The sequence below is a fragment of the Pezoporus flaviventris genome, unplaced genomic scaffold (assembly GCF_033815535.1).
Source record: "Pezoporus flaviventris isolate CSIRO_AGI_PZ_B2104156 unplaced genomic scaffold, CSIRO_AGI_Pfla_v1 ptg000001l, whole genome shotgun sequence".
NCBI classification, from domain to species: Eukaryota; Metazoa; Chordata; class Aves; order Psittaciformes; family Psittacidae; genus Pezoporus; species Pezoporus flaviventris.
Genome location: NW_026892549.1, coordinates 59354194 through 59378782, shown reverse-complemented (window position 1 = coordinate 59378782; position 24589 = coordinate 59354194). Strand labels below are relative to the sequence as shown.

General features: G+C 43.6%; 1 protein-coding gene across 1 annotated transcript in view; it reads left to right on the top strand.

The window, feature by feature from the left end:
• IQCA1 (IQ motif containing with AAA domain 1) overlaps nucleotides 1–24589 on the top strand; it is a 95666-nt gene that overhangs the window by 31431 nt on the left and 39646 nt on the right. Inside the window, exons 7-8 of the mRNA XM_061460333.1 lie at nucleotides 17821–17905; nucleotides 22916–23041. Coding sequence (XP_061316317.1) covers nucleotides 17821–17905; nucleotides 22916–23041 — 211 coding nt within the window. The remainder of the gene's footprint in view (nucleotides 1–17820; nucleotides 17906–22915; nucleotides 23042–24589) is intronic.

Sequence of the window (24589 nt, the reverse complement as noted above, 5' to 3'; positions counted from 1 at the left end):
AGATGAATGATGAACCACTCTCTTTCACCTAAACCATATTGTCATTACTTGTTTTCCCTGTCATCATTAAAGGATTGTCACACACTCACAAGCCACTTGTATGTGGCATCCCACTTGGAGCTGAAACTACTTGCCAGAAGTAGCTGTGAGCTCAACATAAAGATCAGGATATTCTGCAAATGGGGAGAAGTGGTTGTCTGAAATGTCATCTGGTGAGCATGAGCAGAACTAAAGTAGAAAGAGGTCTGTATCTGCCCCATGGTTTTCTCCTGTCCTTACCTGATCACTGGGGTTGAATATGTCTCCTCCTGTCCTCTTCTACTTTGTGCACTGAAAGCCTACACAAACCAAATTCTTTAGGGAATAGTACAAAACAAGCTCTTTCTGAAACACTTACAGCCAGTCTGGGTTGTGTCTCTTCTCTGAGTCTTCTCATTTTCCTTGGAGGTGAAGACAAGCTCTGTGGGACCCAAAGCTCTGAAAGAGGATAGCACAGGCTGGGATGTCTTCCTCTCCCTAAATACTTGATCTTCCTGCAAAATTACAGATACATCAGTATGAGACAACGTCCATTTTCTCTATCAGTCATTTCGCTTCTGTTTCCTGACAGAGCAAATAACTTCAGATTCTGCAAAGGCAGCAATCTCCATGTCCTTACAGTCAGTGCTGCTACAAAGTGCCCTCCAAATGCCAACAGGCCATTATGCAGAAACAGCTTACATTTAACATCAATCTCCCTGACCATGGCTAAAGCCTGCTCCCAGATGTTGGACTGTACCTCATGTAGACAGTCAAAGCTAGCTGCGAAATCCAACAGAGCCATGACAGCACATAGCAAAACCTGCCTAGGACCATCATCAGTGCTCTGACAGCTCGGTCATGCTGAGCTCCTTGCTGCAAGCAGCCATGCTGCTTAGTTCAAGTCCCTCAGGCATCCCTCAGGGATCGGTGTTGGGACCGGTCTTGTTTAACATCTTCGTCGCTGACATGGACAGTGGGATTGAGTGCGCCCTCAGCAAGTTTGCCGATGACACCAAGCTGTGGGATTCAGTTGATACCCTGGAGGGAAGGAATGCCATCCAGAGGGACCTTGACACGCTTGTGAGGTGGGCTGATGCCAACTTCATGTGGTTTAACCATGCCAAGTGCAAGGTCCTACACCTGGGTCGGAGCTATCCCAGGCACAGCTACAGGTTGGGCAGAGAAGAGATTCAGAGCACCCCTGCGGAGAAGGACTTGGGGGTGGTGGTTGATGAGAAAATGAACATGGGCCGGCAGTGTGCGCTCGCAGCCCAGAAAGCCAACCGTATCCTGGGCTGCATTAAAAGGAGCGTGACCAGCAGGTCGAAGGAGGTGATCCTGCCCCTCTACTCTGCTCTTGTGAGACCTCACCTGGAGTATTGTGTGCAGTTCTGGTGTCCTCAGCATAAAAAGGACATGGAACTGTTGGAACAAGTCCAGAGGAGGCCACGAGGGTGATCAGGGGACTGGAGCACCTCCCGTATGAAGACAGGCTGAGAAAGTTGGGGCTGTTCAGCCTGGAGAAGAGAAGGCTGCTTGGAGACCTCATAGCAGCCTTCCAGTATCTGAAGGGGGCCTATAGGGATGCTGGGGAGGGATTCTTCATTAGAGACTGTAGTGATAGGACAAGGGGTAATGGGTTAAAACTTAAACAGGGGAAGTTTAGGTTGGATATAAGAAGGAAATTCTTTCCTGTAAGGGTGGTGAGGCACTGGAATAGGTTGCCCAGGGAGTTTGTGAATGCTCCATCCCTGGCAGTGTTCAAGACCAGGTTGGACGAGGCCTTGGGTGATGTGATTTAGCATAAGGTATCCCTGCCTACGGCAGGGGGTGTGGAACTGGATGATCTTAAGGTCCTTTCCAACCCTAATTATTCTATGATTCTATCTGTGAGAACTAAAACCCTGCCTTTGGGCTCCCGGGTGAGACAATCTCCAGGACTTATTAATTAACATAATTAGGAGCTGTAAACATTAACAGGTAACGTTCAAGCCTTACCTAACACATTCTTAAAGCTTCCACTCAGTACTTCTCTATTGACTCATTCTGGCAGATGTCTTTAGGGCTGGAGTGAGCAACAGAATGGAATGTAAATGCATCACTGGGCTTACCGGAGGAGTACCAGAGCAAATACTCCACCAGGTTTCTTTAAACAGAGAGAAAATAAGTTATCATAAGCAGAAGGATTGTTTGTATATGGCAGGAGAGAAAGGAGCCCACAGTTTTTCAACCTGTTTTCCCATTGTTTGGCATCATCTAGCTACCTTTAACAGCAAACAAACAGCACTGCTTCAGTCCTTCTTTCTTGCCTATGGGAACACCACACTGTCCTCTTAAAAGTGTGAAAGCCTCTAATTCCAAAGGAGGGACAACTTCCTATGTCCATCTGCAGTTAATCTACTTCATTGGGTGCCTAAGGATTTACAGGAGACATGGGACACCTCTGGAAGCTTCTGTGCAGTGGCAGAAGTTGCCTAACTCAGTGTATGCTATAAATTTACGAGTGTGCTGACGTGAATGGAGGCAGGTTGATGGCTCGGGGCGGGGGGGGGGATCAGCCAGAAGCCCCTGGATTCATATATTCTCATACTTGGTGAAGAACATATAAATCTCAGTGGCAGGTATCTGAAACAGTAAGACCGGTTGAACTCTGGTGTCATGCCTCCAGAGAGGCATTGATAACATCACAAGATCTGCTTCCTAAATCACCACAAATTCTGAAATGTGTTGGCTTTCCAGTTCTGTAAGGCTCCTTACATTTACACTTCAATTTGATTGCCACTTCTCTGCAGTGATTAAAACCACTTGCAAAAGGACTACTGCTGAGCCTTAACTTTATGCATTGAACAGTCAAAGTTTGAAATAATGAAGGAACAAAAAGAAGATTCTTAAAACATCACAGGTGAAAATCAACCTTCTCAGGGAGTTTTCAACATAAGAATTCATCCTCATCCTCATTTAATCACCAAGTGCACTGATGCTGCATAAGCGCATCTTCGTGAGCTTTCAAACACTACTATTCCCTTCCAGATTAACATGCAGATATCTCAAATCCTAAAGTCATTAGTGATCTTCCCTGGATGATCTCTTTTCCATGATAGTTTGCTTCCTGACTTCATTGCTGAAAATAGGGTCAGGTCCTGATACTGTTTAACACAGCTAAGGCTTCATTCTAAGCAGATTCCTATCAGCTTCCAGGAGGATTTGTAGAATAAGACACTTGTTTCTGAGGAAGTTTATCAATATCAGGGCTTTCTCAAGGGTGTCACAGGCAGAAACACATATTCTTGCTCCCCAGGCAGTTCAGCACCAATGCAATATGGGGGTAAACTATTCCAGTGCCATGGCACTTTGGGCTTTGTGATTTCCTCAGCATCCTGAGGAGTGCTCAGAACTTCAAGCATCTGCAAGCACATCTTCATCTCTTCATCAGGCATGATTTGCACTGCACACTTCTTGCCATGCTTGCATATAAATTATGCATTAGCGACATTAAAAGCTCATTCAGAAAGCCATAATGACCATGGTTCTTCTTCAGACCAGTCTGTCCTCCTCCACTTCTCAACCTGCTTGCTTCTAAATCACTTTGCCCAGAAAGACTTAACCTTTTCCCCACCCCACTTCACCCCAGTTTCTGTCTCTGCAGTTTCCAGCTCTAAAGCCCTAAACACTCCAGTGGCTGTAGACCAAAAGCAGGATTGTCCAGAGCCTACTTGCTCAGCCTGTGGAAGCAGGACTTTTGACAGGGACAGCAAGGACATTGCTGTTCCACAGGGCAAGAAGAAACTCCATGTTCTAAACCTTGGGAGAAAAAGGAGCTTCATTTAGACATTTTCATGTATTTAGCATAAGCAGAATTATGCCTTTAACCTGTCTCCATCTTGGGAAAACCTGATTCATTTGACCCATTATTTTCAGACATGTATATTGTAAACCAAATACCAAACACCTAAGCTTTCAGTCCAAATAGTTAATAGCTTGACAAATCCTTGGCCAGCTGAGAACCAGAGCTTTGTAATGGATAGTGTCAGGCAGGGACACTGGGGAAGCGCTAGAACCAGAAGTGGAAAATCACTCCAGCAGGTTTGGTGCACTGCATTGCACAGCTGCTCACAGGAAGAAGAACCCAGATGAGGTTATTCATCAGGGGTTAGAATACAAGAGGGAGGAGAGCACTCACGTACTCAAGGGACATCCCCCAGGCAGCTCCAGAACAGCCACCGATAGATGACAGGAAGCAAGTCTTGCACAACCTCCCCCCCGGCCATGCCCAGTCATTGGGCTTTCCAAGTTCCTCTTTTGGTGCCTATTTTTTCCAGGTATTTTATAGGGATCCATAGCCTCCCCATCACAGACCCAGTTCCAGCAGGCTAGGCAGTGTGCTGTGGAGACAACCATAGGTGGAGTTCTGCACATACAAACAGGACACCTCTTTATTCTACCTCTCTCACTCACCAGAGCACAGTGTGGGACATAGGAGTGAATGGACGCAGCACGTAAGGCCAAAGCACTAAGCATCAGCACAGGCATTTGGGGGTACAACTGCTGCTCAGGAAGAAGAAATCAGAGGACCAAAACCTCAATCTTAGTACAAGGACAAGTTACTCTGTCCTGTCCTGCTGGTCCTTCTATCCCTGTTCTTGCCCATCCTGAGCACTGTTCTGTAGGATGAATTACTGGCTTCATTTGCTGCCTGCCTTGTGATTTGCAGCACTGCAGAAGCAACACTGAATGTTACAACACACTTAGATTAGATTCCCTTTTCTGCCTTCTTCACGTGGCTGAAAATGACCCACAGATACCAACAGTCCTTTGGCCTTGAGCCTGAGCCTCCTGCTTAGTATTAAAGCTCCTAAAAATATTCACTCCTTGTCTGTCTGGAAGGCTGGAATCAGCTAAAGTAAATAGCATTACTCTGAGTTGGTCCCATTTGCAAACAAGGAAAAGCAGTCTTGTAACTAATTAGTTCTTTCTCCTCAAGTACTTGTCTTGTACCCATCTATAGTAATACTTGGGGATTAAGAGTCTGGAAATGCTAAGTGTTACCAGCTTAATGCAACACACCCCCCCCCCACCCCCCGATACCCTCAAGGACACTTCCCAAACGTGATTTGTTTGTTGTCATAGATACTCACACAAACAGTTGCATTCCAGGGCTCGCACTTGCCAGCAGCAATAAGCTCTACATGTCGTAAAGAACAGACTGGGCTGTTGCTGGCAAAAGCTGCAGCACTGTGCCCTGTTCACTAGATGTGTTCGGTTCCAGTTCTCCCACACTGCACTTCCTTTATCCCTGTCTCAAGCAGAGTCCTACCACAGGCAGAAACAGACAAGTGGGGTATTTAACACTGATAGCTAGGGCCTGATTTTCACCTCAGAACTGGTTTCTGTTCCAGTAATCCAGCCAGATACCTACTGTGCTTGGCCAGAGGCGCCCACTTCACCTTCTGATCTGTTCTTGGTTTGATCAGCAAAGCACAGTCCTCATCAATAAGAAAGAAAGACAGGGATGAATCCCAAGGCGAAGAGGAAGAGACCCAGCCCAGCTGGTTTTTTCACTCCACTGTGACAGGGAGAGGTGTATTCCCCAGCAAGTTAATACAGAGCAGGTAGAAGAACCAGTTTTCCCCACTTCCCCATTTCCAACAAGCAAAATGAATGAAGATCTGCCGGAATACAGCAATAAGAAACAGACACAGAAAAAAGAACCAGGAGTCCCACTGGTGCCTGGACAGAAAGGCACTGACAAGCCAGTGGCTGGCAGAGGAGAGGTGTTTGAGGGATATTCTGGGAAGAGAAAGACTAAGGAAAAGCTTAGAAGTAAGGAGAATAAAAATGAACAAGAGGAACAGAGCAGTGGCTCCCAAGCTACAGCCCTTGCTCCACAGAATGATCTCTTTGGAGAAGCAAGCAAAGGAGGTAAAAAAGACATTTTCAGCCTTGGCTCTGCAGAATGCAGAGAAGAAAGGGGCCATGGACTGACACAAGCAGAGCAAAGGGGTAGCAGAAACAGGCACGAGGAGCTGGAGAGGCAGAACTGGAAATGGAGGGATGAAAGAGGCATAGAACTGGGGGGGGGGGGAGGGAAAAATAGGGACAGTTAGAACCAAAAACTGATAGAAATCGTGAAGTGTGTCCACAGCAAAGAAAAAAGAGCAGCACCCAAATGTGTATGGCAGCAAGCAAGCTCAGGTGGGTGTCTGGAAAAATACTGGGTTGTAAGGGAGTCGTGTTTGAGTACAGAGACGGTGGAGGCATGCAAGTGGCTGGGAATGGCAGCCTGTTATTCTTTGTCTGAAGAGAAAATAGATTTGCTTCTGAAATCCAGTTGTTTCACTGTTTTCACTGGCAGTGGGGTTTTCAGAGTTTACATACTGGAGACCATAGCAGCAGAATGGCTGATGGAATATAAGGCTGAATATCAGGGCGCTGTGGCATCAGTATGCCAACATCTTTAACAAGCTGTTGACAAGTTACTTAAGTGCTGAATTCCAAGCAAATTCCACACACAGAGACATGCATCATCTAGCACAGGAAATCCAGGCTTACACTGGAAATGGGGCTAACATCTAGCACACCTCTAAGAGCACTTCCCTTCAGTCTCTTTTCTCCTTGCCCTCCATCACCTTTATCTTGGACAAAATAGCTCATCTCTTTTTGAGTCAACCATCAAATAAACAATTACACTCAAATTCAGCTGCCACAACATACCACTAAGATTGAGAGCACAACTTCAGTGAAAGTAGGTTCTTGGGTGGTTAATAAAACATCCAGAGGCATTTAAATAGAATGAGCTTATGCCCTTCAGTTTGGGGCATCGTCAAGCATGCCAAGGGCACATGAGGCAAAACTTTTGTTCTTCTGTGAGCTGATTATTTCCCTTGAGAGCGCTAGCACTTTGTCAGGTGGGGTGTATTCCGTGGGCTGGTAAGCACCTAGGCAAACTCTTCCCAATACAAAGTTAGCTTTGAAGTTCATCTGACCCAATCCTGTATTTGGACTGAATCATGCCTTAGTGCTGACGAGGTTGGAAGGTAGCATTTCTGTGGGCAGAACAAGACCTTGCCTGAAACCTGAGGCACATCCATTTCTTCCAGAGTCAATGTGTTTCAGTTTTACTGAGGATTTCAGCACAGGGAAAGATCAGTCAGACTTCATCAAACACATTGGGTTTATTACCCAGGTCAGAGTCCAGGACTTTGAAGTCGTGGTGCATTTCAGCCCTGTGCAGACACAATAGAAACTATAACTATTTATACTACGTGACTCTACACACACCCAGCTATTAGCACCACAAACTAGCTGTGTTTTGTCTGCTCTGTCAGGCATCCTTAGGGCTTAAGCAAGAGCATTATTTTGAGTTACCATCCTAGGCTGAATAAGAGACATTTAACAGTGCCCATCAGGGGGGCTGCTAGTTCTCCTTAGGTTCTACTTGTACAAAATAACTACATCAACACAGTACTATTCAGTAAGAGCCCATACCAAATACCATATTGTTTGACTTGGGCAAAGAGCATAAAACCATAGAAGAGCTGGTTCAGGATTTTTACTGAGGTATTTACCTAATCCAAGAAACTACATTACCCTCAACTAAAATCTGTTCAGATACTCCCCTCCCTCTTCATAGAGCATCTCACTGACTCAGCAATCCTTTGGTGGTTGGACAGGAAGTTTACTCTTGTTTTGTGCTCCCCATCACATAGGGAAACTGGCTCTTTCCCACAGATTTTTCTGGAAAGAGTTCTAATCCAGCAACCACTTTTAAAGATACTGGTTTAAAGCATAGCTGTAAGTTAAAGGCTGCAGCCTGTGTAGCTGCAGGAGTCCTCACCGTATTCCAAGTCAAAATACAATTGCTTCAAGGGAGCAAATTCCATAGCCGGAGCTCTGCCATCTTTTGTATTGCATACATGTGCTTCCCATCATGGGTTCAGCTCTTAGCTGCTACAGAGGGGGTAATGCTGTGCCCAAAATATCATTTCACCTTGATCCTCTTCTGGGAAATCATGTATAATCATGGGTTTATTCTTCATGTATTGCAAGGTTTGCAGTTGCAGGAGGCCTGGGAACCAGTGGGAGTGAAGGTGGGAGCAGCTGATTGTAGCCTCTCCCACGTATGTGCCTGTATTTCATTCCTGTCAAAACCTAATCTTTACATTCTTTGCCTGAGGGAGCTCTGCTATCCTATAATAAAGCCTTTCCAGACAACTGATCCTCTATGCAGGCCTGTGAAACAATGCATTTAAATCCCCAGTACTGCAAAAACATATACAAAAGTAGTGTAAGATGTAGTAAGTGAGTAAACCTGCCCTTCAGACTGCACTTTCCACACCACCTTACCTCTTACACCACTTTGGTAGAAGGAAATTACTGACATTCAGGCACTGTGTTTCTACCACGAGTATGGGCTGCAAGTCCAGCTCCAAATTCCCAAAGGACATCCCTGTGCCTGTAGGCCCTCTCTACCAAGGAGATGCTTAAAAAGCACATTACTAAACCATCATGTAAATGAGCAATAACAATAAAAAAGCTCCATTTTGTGCTTATAACTGATTAAATTTGAGTGCATCCCACTGTGTAGGTTGTGTAGAAGACTTTGCTCACTAGAGCACGGCCAGAGCCCTACAAAAGGTATTCAATTCTGTATGGGGCTCCAAGATTATCCCTGATTTTCCTGTATTTTCCTCACACTTTTTTAAATCACCAAAGCAGATATTCTAAACTATTCTTCTTGCTACTGAGCTGTTTGGTGGTTAGCATTGAACATGAGTCTGTAAACATGTGTAACTACGTACAAATTCTCTACAACATTCTCCCATATCGATCCCATTTTTCCCTGGTTTTACACCGTGTACACCTGACTGTGATTTATGCAGATAAGGCTGCACAAGCCAATTGGGATGGACGTTGAAGACTCATGCACTGTGACTGCTTTCATATGCATGCAATTGCCATAGATTTATAGTGGAATTCTTCATTTAAACACTTGTGCAAATGACAGAGAACCGGATCTCTTGGAGTGACAAGAACATTAGAAGCAGCAAAGCACAGCAGCATGTTTGGTTGCCTTCTTTAAGACCATCCTATGTGTTATTTTCAGCTTCTTATTCCCCACTGAAGTTTTTCTTCTGCACCACAAGTGCTTTCCAGTCTTAGCTTTCCAGTCTTATCTCTGAGTAGTGCCATTAGCCCAGCACTACAGTATTGGTCTCAAATGAAGCAGCAAGCCACTCTCCCAAGCAGTAATGTGATGCCTGACAGATGCTGATTACACATTGTCCTTTACAAATGCTTAAAGTCAAGTCATGGCCAAGCACCAGGTCAGGGGAACGGTGATCCATGAATGGGACAGCCATGATATAGTGGTTGGAGAGGACAGTATGCACATACAGATCATCCAGGGAGGCAAAAAACAAGGCAAGTTAGGCTTATGCCAGACTGGACTGTATTGCTGCATTGATACCATAGACCTAAGGCAGATTTAGAGTTCTAGCTACTGAAATGTGTCTGGTGCCACCTTCAATATCACCTCAGATTTATCCATCTTTATCGTGCTGTGAAATGATGCAAGTGGTTATAAACCAGATAAAAATCACATAATTTTACCACTCTTGCATCAGGTAGGCCAGGTTATCTTAACCACTGACAGAAAGGGTTATGTATTACTCTTATGTGCTGTATTTATCCTAGTGTTTCAATAAGGGTAGATCAAAGCACAAGGCTTCTGTGATCATTTTCAGGCTTAGTCCCCAGTTTTCCTGACAGACGTAAAGGGTGCAAATGCTGCATATCACATGCAGGGAGTTGGGCATGCCCCAGGTGCATTTAATTTATTATGCATGCACACAGCTATCCATCCAGCACATAAGCCATAGGTTCAGGGAGAGCACAGTCATTTCAGAGAGTGCTAATATCCTTGAAATACTTCAATTACCTTTCACAGTCAGGTGGTGGCAGAAGGAATACAGCACCAGCACAACCATTACCATTGCAGAACAAGGACAAGGGACCCTGAGAGAGCCGACACGGAGCTTAGGTGCAAGTGGCACTTCTCCAGGTGCTCAACCTGCCCAGGGCACCATTTCTCAACCGTTCCCAAAGCATTATCTTCAGGTTCAAATGATGGGCCAGGGCAAAACACTTTAAAGCAGCCATGCTCATTCTTACAGCCTTCTTTCCCATCCAGAGACACATTTTGTTCAGCTAACACCTCGACTTCTAAGAAGCAAAAGCAATTGCTCAAATTTCTCATAAACAACTCCCACAGGACAAAATGCTCTGTCTATTGCATTCCAAACCCCAAAGAAACTTGTGATGTTGGAGGGCAAGTTATTTCTTTTGGCTGGCCTTGCTATGAAAATCGCATGCTTTATTTTTCTCTTTACAGAATTCATCTTGTGTTAATAAAGTACTGTTGATTCCTTCTGGCTGACTCTGCAGGAAAGCTATTCTCACAAAGCTTCTAGTCTGAGCTGAAGTAATCTTGCTTAAAACTGGCCATAATTATTTCAGTCTCTTAAATCTAATGCTAAGCACAGGAAGCACTGCCAATTCAAGTCAGGACTCGGTATTCTATGAAGGCAGGATAAGCTGGCCAGAGGTAAGGAATTCAGTAAGCACAAGGAGAATTTGACCTGGCCTTTCTTTGAGCCAGCTTCTGTATTTCTGACCTTGCTCTAACGAGAAGGGAAAGATAGAAGAAAATCAAAACGAATGAATGCTTAATAAGAGTTGTCTGCTCCAGAATACTCATTACTCCATCAGCCAAGTCCCCCAGTTGTGGTGCTGGGCCCTGAGGGGAGTTCTTCCTCTGCAGGAAGGATTGCTCAAACCCACTGTCCTTCCAGCTGCATTGAATTCCTCAAAAGGCTGTAGACAGTCAACAGGAAGCTAACACTGGAAATAAGCCTGGAGACAGTCTGACAATGAAAGAGGGGGAGCAGCCTTTCACCTGTGAGACAGCCCCTTGGGGAGGATGGGCTGCTTCACAGCTCCAATAAACATGGGATGATAAACCAGTCCAAAAGAGAAGGAAAGGCAGGAAAAGAAGCTTAGAACTAGGAAACAAAGCATGGGTACAATGTCCAATGTCAGATCTTCTCTGTAGAGAAGCAAACCATCAGGATTTCTGTTTTTCTCAGGCCTGTTTCTGGTAAGCAGAGATTTTACCCCAGCACAAGTACATACAGAGAGTCTGATAAATTCCTCAGTAACAAGACCAACAGCTCCTTGAGGCTGCTGTGTGACACCATGACATGCCCCGCTCTTAGTTCAGAAACCGTGTCCTCCAAGGGCAGGGATGAAACATCCAGATGTCCTTGGATCTACCAGGAGATGCTTCTACTGTGGCTGCAGGGAGCCTCACACCAGCCTTACCAGCAGCTCTGCCCAAACCTGTTCTGCATGGCAGCAGTCAAGCCAAAAACCACCAAGTAACCTTATAGGAATCTGCTTTCCAGTCCCTTTAATCTTAATTTTCATTTCCATACCATGATGGGTAAACTTAATACTTGTCTTCTCTAGGTTTGTCTGAGCTTTCAGCAAGGGTTGGATGGTACTAGCTCTTGCAAAGGAGTTCAGAAAGCAATTTCTCCCAGTGCTGAGTTAATTCAGATTTGAGCTCTGAGAAAGCTTCTGGCAGTACTCTTTGAGGGTAGGGAGGGACATGTAAAATCAGAGCACCAGAACATTGTGTGAGTGGTAGTATTGCCAAATGCTTGTGCTGAGTTTTCCCTTTTATTTTTTAATTGAAGCCAATATAGGAACTGTAAATCATTCAGTTTCTCCTTGGCATTATTCATGCCCATATTGCTTCTTGTTGTCGTTCAGCAGTTTAGCAGTGATTTGCAGTGCTGCCTTCCCACATCTCCCATTCTTTTCAAGACGAAAAACCTATTGCTGTTTTAAACCAGGAATAATTTGTCAGAGTTTCAAAGGTAACAATAGATCAAGAAATTCTTTGCCTACCTTTTCACCTTATGGTTTTTACAGCAGGAAGCAGGATAGCCAGGAATCCTGGCAAAGAAGGCTCAGACTCATGTCTGCCTGAAGGTGGAAACAGAGATTCCCTTTTTCTTTTCCCTGTACACTAATTACCTATTGCTATCCTTAAAAGACCAGGAGGATCCTTGAAAAGGTAAAACAGCTTCATGACAAAGCAGAACCGACCATTTCACTGTAAGAACTCAAGAAGCTTAAGAACAACTGTACTAGGTCAGCCAAAGGTCTACCTTTCCTGGCCAATAATGCTATGTGTAATAAAACTATCAGAGAGAATTACCACAGCCCACATTTAGGTCTGTCCCCTCCAACAACTGTTCCTATTACTTGGCTTTGAAGCTCACTTCTATCATTTCAGATCTAAGGCAGGCATTGAGGACCCAAAAGACCATCTAATTACTATAGTTACTGTAATAAAGGCTATCACCTTTCCCCACAAACCTTTCACGCTCATTCCTCCTTGGGAGTGTCTCTCCTTGCACACTGTTGGCCCCACAACATTTGATCTTACATTTTTAAAGCTGAATATTTATGCAGAACAATAAAGTTTCCAAATCTCCAAACACTTCTCCCTGCAAGACATTCCACTGAATTACTTCCATGCATAACCATCGCACATACAAGTAAACGCTTGAAGGATCAGGACCTCAGATAAAACATCACTTGGAGTATGTCTCTGTCCAAACCCATTAAAGATGACAGGAAGCCTGCGGAAATTAACCTTGCTTTATAAGTAATTCTGCATTTGAGTAGGTTGTTTTCTTCTGGAAGTGGTTTTTCAAAGGGCTAAAACACAGACAAAAGGGAAGAAAACACTGCAGCAAAGACATCTCAAATTAACCAGTGCTGCTATTTAAGAGAACCCGTGTCAGGAAAGATCTCAGAAACAGGCAAGAACTGCAAAATAACAAGGGGTTTATTTCTTTAAAGGGTTCCCCCACCCTTTGTTTTTTTCCTTTTCTGTGCAGAACATTCTACTGTCCCTCCATATACAGCCCTCATTCATCCCTTTGCTGCTGCACACAACCCACATCCTTTCTTACCCTGAAAAGAGTTAAATGCTCCTTTTTCCTCTGAAGAGTAATTTTTTATTTCTCCTGACAAGGCCTTTTATGCAATTAGCTAGAGAAGTGATGGCCAGAAAGAAAGAATAACACATGTAAAATCATGCCAGAGGACAGAGTAAGTAGTAACTTGTTGAGTCTATTACAGGAGAAAATGTTTAAATCAATGGTGTGTTCCCATAAATCAACAGCAATATTTAGCCTTAACTATAACCATCCCTGAGCAATGTGGAACAGAGAGAAAACACTTAAGCAAAACCCAGCAGTGATGCTCCTGGAACAAGGAGGGGAGTGAGCAGCAGATGGATAAAGCACAGCATGGGGTTACCTCCAGGCAAGGAATTGATTCGATGGGTCAGAATGGAGGTGCCACAGCATTCAGGGTTGAGCAGGACTTCAGCAGAGACTTCCAATAACAGCGACTCCTACCAAGCCTGGTGCTGATTTGGAGATGGTAAAGAACCATTCTCATCTAGTTAAAACTTGGACATTGATGAAGGCTATGTGCTAAACCAGAAATTGGGCCCAAATTGCCAGAACTCTGTGCTACACGATCAGAGACAGAAGGGTTTGCATTGCAAACCAGAGATGTTCATTCCTTTTTAATTATTCTTGACAGATCTAACTTATTGTAAGAGGAAGAGGTTTGGGAAAAGGGAGAGCAGTAACAGTGAACCATAAAACAGAATTTAACTCAAGAAACAGCACAAAAACCTCATCAGACCCTTCTCTTTTTTTAGCTGGGAGAAGAAAGTTGTCTCTTTTCACTCCTCCATCTTTGTTCATCCCCTTACTCTTCTGGTTGAGCTGCTTTGATTCAGATTTAGGGCCCCCATTCATTCCAACAAGACGGCTTTTCCGTAAAGCTGTTCCCAAACCCGTGCTATGCTCCTGTTGACAGTATTTCACTGCTTTCCAGAAAAGTAATGGATTTCTCACATACCAGTTTCTAAAGGTCCCTTCTTCAGCAGTGTCCTTCACAGAACAGAATCTTTTATAGTTCTATTAAAGCAGTCGCTCTGACCCAGAGAAGGATATTTTGCCTATCTTGAACTCCGGCACTCATCAGTTTGATTGGAGGCAGGGAAAGCAAAGCTCCCAGCCACAGATTTCTCCCCCAGCCTGTGTTTGTGCTGGGGATTGCTCCCAAATTTCAGTTGTTCATTTAGGTGAACAGTTTTACTAGAACTGCATCCTCCATATGAATCCAATAGGATTTGCTTCTGCTTTCACTTGTAATCCTTAACACAGCATGAGCACTCCCACTGAAGCTACCGCGTTGAAAATAGGAGTTGCTTCTTTCAGGTCTGGCATTTACACGTTTTTATGACATGCAGGAAAAGCACAATTGGACCATTTTCCCCCCGCAAATGTTGAGACAATAATAAGTAACAGATTCATTGAGTTTTGACTTGCCTCAGAACTAGGTGTTTCTGACATGTACCACATCCCTCAAATACATTACACACTCCAATACTCTTATCAAGAACATGAGCTTTCTGCGTTCTCCTCTCCCCATCAACATGCAGCCAGACTTTCCTGACCACCAGTTCAGTTTGACAGCACAGAGAAAGCATCAGGGTGTATGAGCTGTGAACGACCTGTCAGACCCAGTGACTGATGTGCAAAGAAAGTGTCAGGGTACTATAAATATTGAAAACCAAAGAAAATGCTGAGCAAGCAGTGGGGGATTTTAGTTCACTCAACTAAGAGAGCAATCTAAATAACAAATACAGGCTGAAATTCACACACCTCCAGTGAGCTAAAGCCCTGCAGTGACTGTGGTTGACTCAACTTTTGGAGTCGTGAAAAGACACAGATGCGGGTGCGATGCTCTTCTACTCCCCAGTTCAAGTTTCAAGCTGGTTGCTGACTATGGGAACCTCTGCAGCTCCACCTTCTCTAAAGCCTTGGTTTATAGGTTGAGTTGTGCCATCAGTGCCGCATAGGTGGAACCAAGGATTTTCCAACATAAATCTCTCATCTACACTTCCAGCAAAACAAAAGAGCATGCGAGGCTCAAGTTTGGAGCAAGTCTTATACCATCTGGATTCATTTTCTTTCAGTATGATTGCCTTAGAACATTCATTCTAATCATGAATAATACTTCATTGTTTCTAGGAAGTTTCAAAAGGGGAGGGCAGTTTAAAATTATCTGAACTATTCTTGGTGTAAAGCAAGCTCAAAAACATTCTACATGTTTGGAGATCCTCCTTATCAAGAGCCTGTGGGATATGCCTGGTGGGACATGCCTGGTGGGACTCTCTTGAGCCATAGAAGACATGGAGCTTATCTGATGGACCAAAGATATAGGAATAGCCTTGGCTGGTTCATGGATTGCATGCTGGCTGCTCATTTTACCCTGGTGTTTTGTTGTTCTCAACCACTAGAAAACAAGCTGATACAAAATAACTTAGTTGAATCCAAATTAACATCTCATGACAAATGCATGAGACAACCCATTGTGATGGTTCTGAGTAAAATGCTGCCAAAAAGTGAGCGGAGAATGAAAATTGAGATTCATTACATTTCCCAATGAACTTTTGACCAGGAAGATCAATGACTGCATTTTTCTTTGCGGATTTACAGGCCGAATGAATCCCTGGTTTAACCTCTGAACTCAGAGGCTATCATAAAGAGAGGAATTTGGCTACAAGGGTCATGTATGTGCATGCTTTCCAGGCATTACAAGATTGCAGTTGCAGTTATTGAAACCTCGAAGAAAAAGAGGAAAACCCACAAGAGGTCAGAGAGGGAAATGAGACTGAGGAATACTGCTCCCTGACAACTGGGCAGCAACTGATCTGCAAAACAATGACACATGGGAAAGGATGAAGTCCAGAGAAACAAAACACATGTCCCAGAAGAGAACTACCACTGAAACCTATGGTAGTTATCTCCTCCCAGGGTCACTGATGTCCACAGGAACTTAGATTCTGCATTGCCCTCAACCGAAGACCCAGTTGTAGAATCCCAGACTGCCTTGGTTTGGAAAGGACCTAAAAGCTCATCCAGTTCCACCCCTGCCACGGGCAGGGGCACCTTCCACTAGAGCAGGGTGCTCCAAGCCCCTGTGTCCAACCTGGCCTTGAACACTGCCAGGGATGGGGCAGCCACAGCTTCTCTGGGCACCCTGGGCCAGCACCTCAGCACCCTCACAAGGAAGAGCTTCTGCCTAAGAGCTCAGCAACAAATAAAGATCAGGACCTGGAACCCACTTGCAAATATCCAAAGTTCTATTGAATTCAATAGCGCTCAGATGCACACTCACCATACTGTAGCCAAAGGGCAAAGATTTCTGTCCCCAAGAGCTGCAAATGATTTAGAAGCAAAAAAGCCAATCAAAATACCAAATATAACACTAATGAATATTGAAAGCTGGCACTGATTCCACATTCAATGGGCAATGGACTCCAGAATGATTCTTCACCCGCAGTGAATATTGCCTTTCCTTCCCCCTGGCTGGCATTAGTAAAGTAGCAACAGTCTCAGTATCAGATTTTGAGCAATTTGCTACTGCAAATTGTAGCAGCATTTAAAATGAAATTGAGCTGTTTTCTGTGTGTTTGTAAAAAACGAACCCTGATGTAAGTTAAATGGAGGATGCAGGGTTTTGAGGCAAAAATCCCATTCTTCCTAGAGTAAAAGTAGTAATAATAATAGAAAATATGCTAACAATAAGAGCCCTTTGTTAATTTCTGGCTTCTGGGGATGCAGTGACCACAGGTTTGCAACTGTTTGCGCATAGAACTAGTAATTGTCGAACATGCAACTGACTTGCAATGTTCAATTACAGTCGCAGATGGGTATTTGTTTATTCTTCCATAATTGGTGTTACATTAATACTAGCTAGAGGTCTAAACCCCACACGTGGTGCTGTAGAAACATAACAGATGCTGTGTTCCAAGGATCTTCGTTTTAAATTGAGCCTCCTGCTCAACAGCAGGCTAGGAAAGTCCCTGAAGGTACCAGTTGTTTAAGAAAGGAGAAAAGAAAGCAATTTTTATGAATCACATTGACCTTTCTGAGCTGTTTCCTTCTCCAGGGAAATTTCATGCCATTCAGAGGAAGCATTACCATTCGCTTTGAAAGCAGTGGAAGGATTTGCCTCCAGTGTCAGAATGGGGTTTGGTGACACCATAAAGATGGTATTGCCAAACAGGCAGAAAATCTTCCTAGTATGACCCAAAAAGCTACTGAAGTGAATAAAGTTCAGATGTCTTATCAATATAAATGGTCTTTGGACTGTAATTATTGCTTCTATCTTTTAGTCTCTTTCTGAAGGGTCTGGAAGCACCCTACAGCCATCTGTGAAGCCTCCTCACCAGCTTCCATCACCACCAAATTTGCAAGTATATTGGAATTGTGGAGGATGGATCCTCCCATGGGAATACAGTCTGGAATTTGTAGATTAAAACCCAATTTAAATAAAATTAGTATTTATTGTTTAAAGCTGGATGTTGAAAGCAGAGGGTAGAGCTAGAAACAGGAACACTTTAAGCTGAGGCTCTCCTGTAGAGTGAACTCTCAGTGTTTGGTGGGCCACAGAACAACAGACATGGGTTTGTAAGTGTTTCAATGGATTTCCTGGCCAAAAAGCCACTGTCATGAGCAACTGCTCAGCTCTGTGTGTTTGAACAGGAGGGTGTGCTTCCCCACCAGCTAACAACTTGGCCAACAAGATGGAAAAGCATGGATTGTAATTCCTTTCTCACTTGTGTTTCTCACACAGGCACATTGTGGGCAGGTTCCCTGACTATCCTACTGAAGAGGCAGGAGGGTCAATGGCTATTCTTTCTCAGAATACTCCAGAGCAGGTACTGTCACTTCTTTAACGAAGAAGGTTGATGGGACTGGGGAAAGCATTGCCACAAAATAGGTCTGTTTAAGTAACAAGTTTTCGTAACAACAGCCTCCAGTACTCCTGGGTGAGCCAGGCGTGGTGGCTGGTTGCGGGCTTCATGACCTCTGTGGTCCTTAAAGCTGCCCTGTTGAGAGACACAGTTGTGTTCATCTGCTGCCTGCAACCGGTGGTCTAACACAGGCATGGTAAAACAACATTTTGAATTCAGTCTTCTTGGAATCATAGGGGTATACAAGCAGTCTTTGTGTGGTTTAAGCAGATGTAAATACAGACTAGCCCAGCACAAAGCAGGATACTCTAACCGTCAGTTGCCTTGCTTACAAAAATAGGCAGGAAAACTGCTACAAACAGCTCTCTGTGCCTTACTAAAAGTGAGCTCAGGGCATGCTCCTGGTTTTAGCCAAGTTCAGAGCATTCAAAGGTCAACCCTGCAAAGCCTCTAAGCCTTTCTGTTGTTCAGCCCCAGACAGAGCAAAGGAGACCTCCTGGTTATGTTTTCAGCTCCTAAAGTAGAAACACATGCCGGAGTCAACAAGGCTTTGTTGGCTGCTCTGAGCAGCCGGGGAGCCACCCAGCAAGTGTGGCTTATTGCTGGAGAAGCCTTGAGGGAAAGTGATGGTAATCAGACCTGCTACCAACAGGGATAAACACAGTTCGGAGAATGGTAAAAGTTGTACTGAGCACAACTGGATGTGGTGGGAGATGATGGAGAAATGAAGTCCTCCTGTGCTTTGAATTCCCATCTTCAGCTATTTTGCCATCTTTCTTGGGCATTTGCTTTCTCTTTGCATAAAAACATAATAAAGGAAGGCAGAAGTCTGAAGAGATTGTTTTGCTGCCTGTTTTCCCTGCAGGAATGAAAAATACCTGGAAGAAAACTACTACACCTGTTTTCCCAACACATTTTCGTTAGCTATTACCTACTTTTCAAAGGTTTCCTCTTTTTCAGCCAGCACAACCAACAGCAGAATGTACGCAACAACCTGAACAGATACCCAGAATACCACTGGCAAAAGAAAGTTCAGTGAGATCATGATTTTATCTGAATGTCAGACAAGTAAAACAGTTTTTGTTCAACTGAGTCAGCTGCATATTAAAAATCCCTAAGGCAACTGGGTTTGTTCCACACTGGTCTACTGGGCAGCATAGGAAATGAAATCCTGGCCCCATTGAATTTAATGGGAGTTTTGTCCTTGACTTCAGGGGAGACAGGATTTCACCTCTTGTATATATTAGCTTCTATGAATGGGTTGGGTGCTCCTCAGTTAAACTCCATGAAAAATCAAGACTGAGGTGTATTTAAAAAGTGAGCATTTTATAAGGCTTGGGTAAAGACACTTTGGGGAAAATAAAATACAAATTAATCACTTCACGAACCATTGCTGCGTTATTATACATTCTATATTTCTTTATCCTTTGACAACTCTGACCTTACTTGACTTTGTAATGAAGCTGGCCTCCTGCACAAGCTGCTTCCATGACATTTTACAAATACCTTTCCAAAGGGGATGCCAAAGAGTTCCCCATGCAGAGTACTTGGTTTAGTTAGGAAAATATATCCTCTCTCTTGACTGAAGAGAAGCTTCTCTCTACACACTCTTCAAGAGAAATTTAAGGTTCTAAGACATCAGTGTAGTCTCCTGCATCTGTTCCAGGTGTTTGTCCCTAATGGGTTTTCATATTTGCTCCAAAGATAACCATCAGATGTGACAATTTTTAGCTTTGCCTTTATCCTGCTGCCAACAAAATGATGATCTCTTCCTGTAGTTCATTAAGTCTCATCACCCTGAAAATAAGCCAAGAGAGTTGTCATTTATCAGGCACACTCCCCCTCTCCCAACTCCCCCTCATTTCCAATCTTAAATAACTTAGCAGGAAAAGAGATGCTTATGAAGAGTTTGGTTGTACATTTGATTGCGTTGCCACATTATGGTAATCACAGCATCATATCCAGCAGCATCTAGAGAAGCAAGGGGAGGAAAAAGCCCTATGTGTTAACTGCTGTGCAAACACAGACCCCTGATCCTGGCTTGGCACCCTGGGCAATATACTCTGTAATTACTGTTCATTACTACCAACAGCTGAAGATCCCCATGAATCCCTGTAATCAGTAAACGGCAGTGCAAGAGATCCCCAGAAGATGGTTAATATTAGGAACCCTGACTATTCCCAGGTAGGGATGGTAACACACTACTATGCAATCAAATCCTGCAGTAATCACACACTTTTGCACTGCGAAAGTTTGGAAACACATTTGAACCAATGTATGAATAGCAAAGTCAATTTGACTTCTGGGGGTTATCATGTTAGAGCAAAACATCTTTGCAGCCTCAAAAGAAAATGTAACTGGAGAACAGCCATCCCTCAGTAAGAGTCCTACATCAGGGGCTGGGGGGAGGCTAAAATTCATCCTCTCTTACTGAAGCACATGCTCAGTGTTCAGAGTTTTATAAGGGCTTTCAGCATCATTTCAAAAAGAGGCAACCTCGCAAAGAAAAGGGCAGTCTAAAATAATTTAGGAAGACATCTGCTTTTATTTCCACTATGAAGTTTTCTTCAGGGGAGAAAAAAAAAATGGTATTATAATGTGGGTGAATTGCTTAGTATCTCAAACTAACCTTTGCTTGCCCTTCCCTTTCTTTCCTGCTCTTTTGTCAGATTCTTCAGGCATCTTCTTGTAGCTGGAGGGAAAATTGTTCTGTATAGAAGAGTATAAGCCATTCAAGGTTACATACACAGCCAGCTTCACCCCAGCTCTCAGGCCTCTGCAATTATGGAGCTGCTGAGAGCAGAGCTGAAAGCAGAGCTGCAGAAGCTGCACCAAAAGAGCACAGAGAAGGTGTATCTGACACAGAAAAGGAAAGATACATTTGCTGTATCATTCCCTTCTGGGAAGCACAGAGCCACTTCAGAAATTTCAGGCTTCACATGGATGATCTTTAAGGTCCCTTCCAACCCAAATCATAGAACCCTAGACTGGTTTGGGTTGGAAGGGACCTTAAAGCTCATCCAGTCCCAACTACTGCCACAGGCAGGGACACCTTCCACTAGAGCAGGTTGCTCCAAGCCCCTGTGTCCAACCTGGACCTGAACACTGCCATCTCAGACTACGCATATGTTGCCAAAGCATCCAGGGAAAAGACTGTACCAGTGTTATTTGGACACACAAGATCTCTTATTGCAGTCACTGAGCTTGTGTCTAAATGTGGCTTTTTGTGTTCCTGTGCATTTCATTCAGTGCTAATTGTAAGCACCATTTTCCTATTCCCTATATGAGCACTTAGTTCAAGCCTTCGCACCATAGCTTGTATTGCAGCTCTGAAAATACTAAACACATGTTTTTGTCTTGCAGAACAGATGAAGGCAAGACAGAAGGATAAGGATAGTTCAGCCATTAAGTCCCATTATAGCAGGTTCATGAGAACAGAAAATCTACGCAACCCCTTTGCGTATCATTCATCTGTATAAGAACATGAAAGCAAATAATTCCAATCAGAGTCTGGATTTACTTAAATTATATATAGAAAAAAGTTATATATGTTAATTTACATATATATATATACACACTATCACCAGTATTTACTCAAAAACACTGCTTGAAATTAAATTCTTTTCTCAAGCACATATGTGTGTAGAAAACCCACCTTTGAGATACCAGAAACCATTACTGTGACCCTTTGGTAGGGAGTCATAGCAGAGAATGGATGTAATGAGGTTGGATTTCTAGCAGACTACTAGCGCTAGGATAAAGGATACACTTTGAGTAGCTCTGTTGGTTTTGGATACAGCAGGCCTGCTGGGACACTAAAAACCTATTTTGAACTCCAGTCAATCTGTTAATCTATCTGAGGGAATGAAATGCTTCACTGCTTATCACCGCAAGATATGACTGAATGGTGCTCGGGGTTTAAATTACCATATTTAATTAAATGTAAGATACTGAAATGCTTGGGGAAATCCACTAATGAATTTCACTGGCTGCAAAACGTAGCCCTTGTCTTTGTCCCCTTCCACTGCCCAGGCTTCAATGCATTAAAAGGCATTCCTTAGAAAACAAGTACTTTTACTGTTCTAGGAAGCATCTCTTCCAATTGGAAATGTTTCATTTTCTATTCTTTCATGGTACTGCCAATAGTAATGTTCCATTAATAAATTTCAATGACCACAGCATTTCTGATTTATACTCATCAGTAAATGATCCTAGGATTCCTCTCAGGGACAAGAGAGCACAATGAAAGGTGCCTGGGAACAAAAGAATGGTAGGAAAAGCAAATTTCACCCTCTGCCTTTTTCAGATAATAAAGTATAAATGGCCAGGAACTAAAGTTGTGGAAATTGATGTAGCTGTACCCAGTTATCTGCTGGTAGTAGCTTGCAGGGATAAAGATGCTGGGCTATCCATGTATATCTGTCAGAGTCTGTCACAATATCTCTATCCACTCAGCCACCAGAACAGCTTCAGTCTTTAACCATATATTGAAATTAGACATGCCTTGAGGCAAGCTCTCAAAATCCATCTCTATAAAATCAATCTGCCTTGGAAATACTGGGACAAATTAATAATCGGAGTTCCAAGTCCAGAGGGAATGTCAGGTCGTATGTCATTAGAATACTGTGCTCCTGGGTGGTTTCAGGATTTGGTCTTACTCTCCTTTGCAGCTGGGGACATAGAAATCACTTCTTTCCCAATGGGAGATTGGGATAGTCAGCGCCTGTGCTGAAGTGTGCTGGTGGGAGTTCCCTCAGCAAAAATCAGAAGGACTTCTCTGTAATGGTCAACCCCTCTGGAATTCATAGGGGACCGCCAAGCGACATATTGATTGTCATGTTACCACAATATTGGAAAGCTGAAAGTGAAGGAGGAGGATACACACTGGTTCATACCTCCTACAGGACATGCATAACACACTTGACACGTGAAAATACTTGACCAGCTCTTCACATGTTTTCCTGTCTCCTTCAGATTGCTGCAGAACTGGCTGCCAAAATGGAGAAGGCTTTGGAGAAAAAGGACCAGAAGGGCAAAAAAGAAAAAGGAAGAGAGAAAGAAAAATCCAAAGACAAAAAAGATGAGAAAACTGAAAAGAAAGTAAGGGCATCCTGCATTGAGAACAGAACCAAAGTCCAGCCTAGTCAGCCATCTGTAGGCAGACGCTAGTAATTCACATTAGACTCGTCACCAGGGCTTCAGGCCTGGGTTCAGAAGACAGAAGAACTGGCTGAGGCCAGTCCCTCTCAGCCTTTCAGTGACCTTGATGATTCTGGGGAACTGATTTGTACCTGTCCTGTTTTAGGAATGGCCATTGCATGGCATGGCTCAGCTCAAGGGGAAGAGCTGAGTTAGGTGCAAACTGCCAAAGACATAGATGAGGGAAAAATACACATTAGGGCTTTGACATCATTGCCAGGACAGTGTGCACACTCTTTTCACAGCACTGCTGCTTCTTTTTTCATGTATGTAAAAAAAGGCTACGCAGGTAGTTAACCAAACATCACCACTTTCCATGTGGGGTACAGAGAAGTTAATTACTGCCACCCCCAGAGCTGCCAAAAGCATGACAAGAACATAGCACTGCACCAATATTGTTCTTCAACACCTTTCTCAAATGGGACACCCATTCTGCTGGAGTGCAAAGCTTAGTCTCAGATTGGCTCTCCACCTCAGAGCTTGTATGGATTTCAATCTTATCTATAAGTACAGTTCTTACATGGCCAGCTGTGTCTTTTGTACTGCAAGCTCACGTTTTATAAGCCTGTAAATAGCAGTCATGCATTTTCAGTCCACGTTTTTAGGACATGAATTATCTTTTGCTGTAAGTCACAGTGGACACCACTTAAAGAAGGATATACTCCCCAAAGTCTTCTATGTACTAAGGGCTGGTTTCACAGAAGGTATGCTTCTGAATTGTTTTGGGAGTAACTTCACTGAGGAAAGCACCTGTGAAACAGTGCAGTGACCAAAGGGCATCTTCAAAAGTAAACTATGCAACAAGAATTGTAGGATTTTGCTGAAGCAGCAACTTTTGTTTCCCATCTACTTTATTGCATAAACAAAGTAGAAGCAATATTTTATGGGGGTTTATTAATAAGGGTCATTAATCTGTCTGGGAGTGTGTGGAGGAGAAGGGTGAGTTTTGTGGGGCAAAGCTGATTCCTCACTACAAATTTTACACAGATTCATTGTAAGTCCTAGCCCTAGAATAACCATTTAACAAGAAAAGATGCTTTTCTTGGACAACAGCCATTAATCTGGCCAAAGCTCTCATAACAGCTAGCCAGGAATGCTAAACTACGTGAACTTAGGAAGCCTCAGTCTGTCTAATTGGGAGGTAGAAATCCAAGTGTTAACTTGCAGCTCAGCATCTTTGCTGGTTGCAAATGCTATTTGGGCCATATAAAACTATGTTTGGGGTTTTGGGGTTGGGGTTTTCTCCCTTTTAGAAAAGAAAAGGGACAGCAGGCTGAAGGAGCCATGTACATAAATGTGTTTCCAAGCTCTTTAAGCCTGATCTGGCATTGCTAACTAGGAAGGGTGGGTGGTGGCTGCTCCTATGCAAACAAGATATTTTTTAGGCTCTGGTCACACATGTCTTCAGTCATTTGTCATCAGGGTGACACTGTCACTGAGTGCACTATC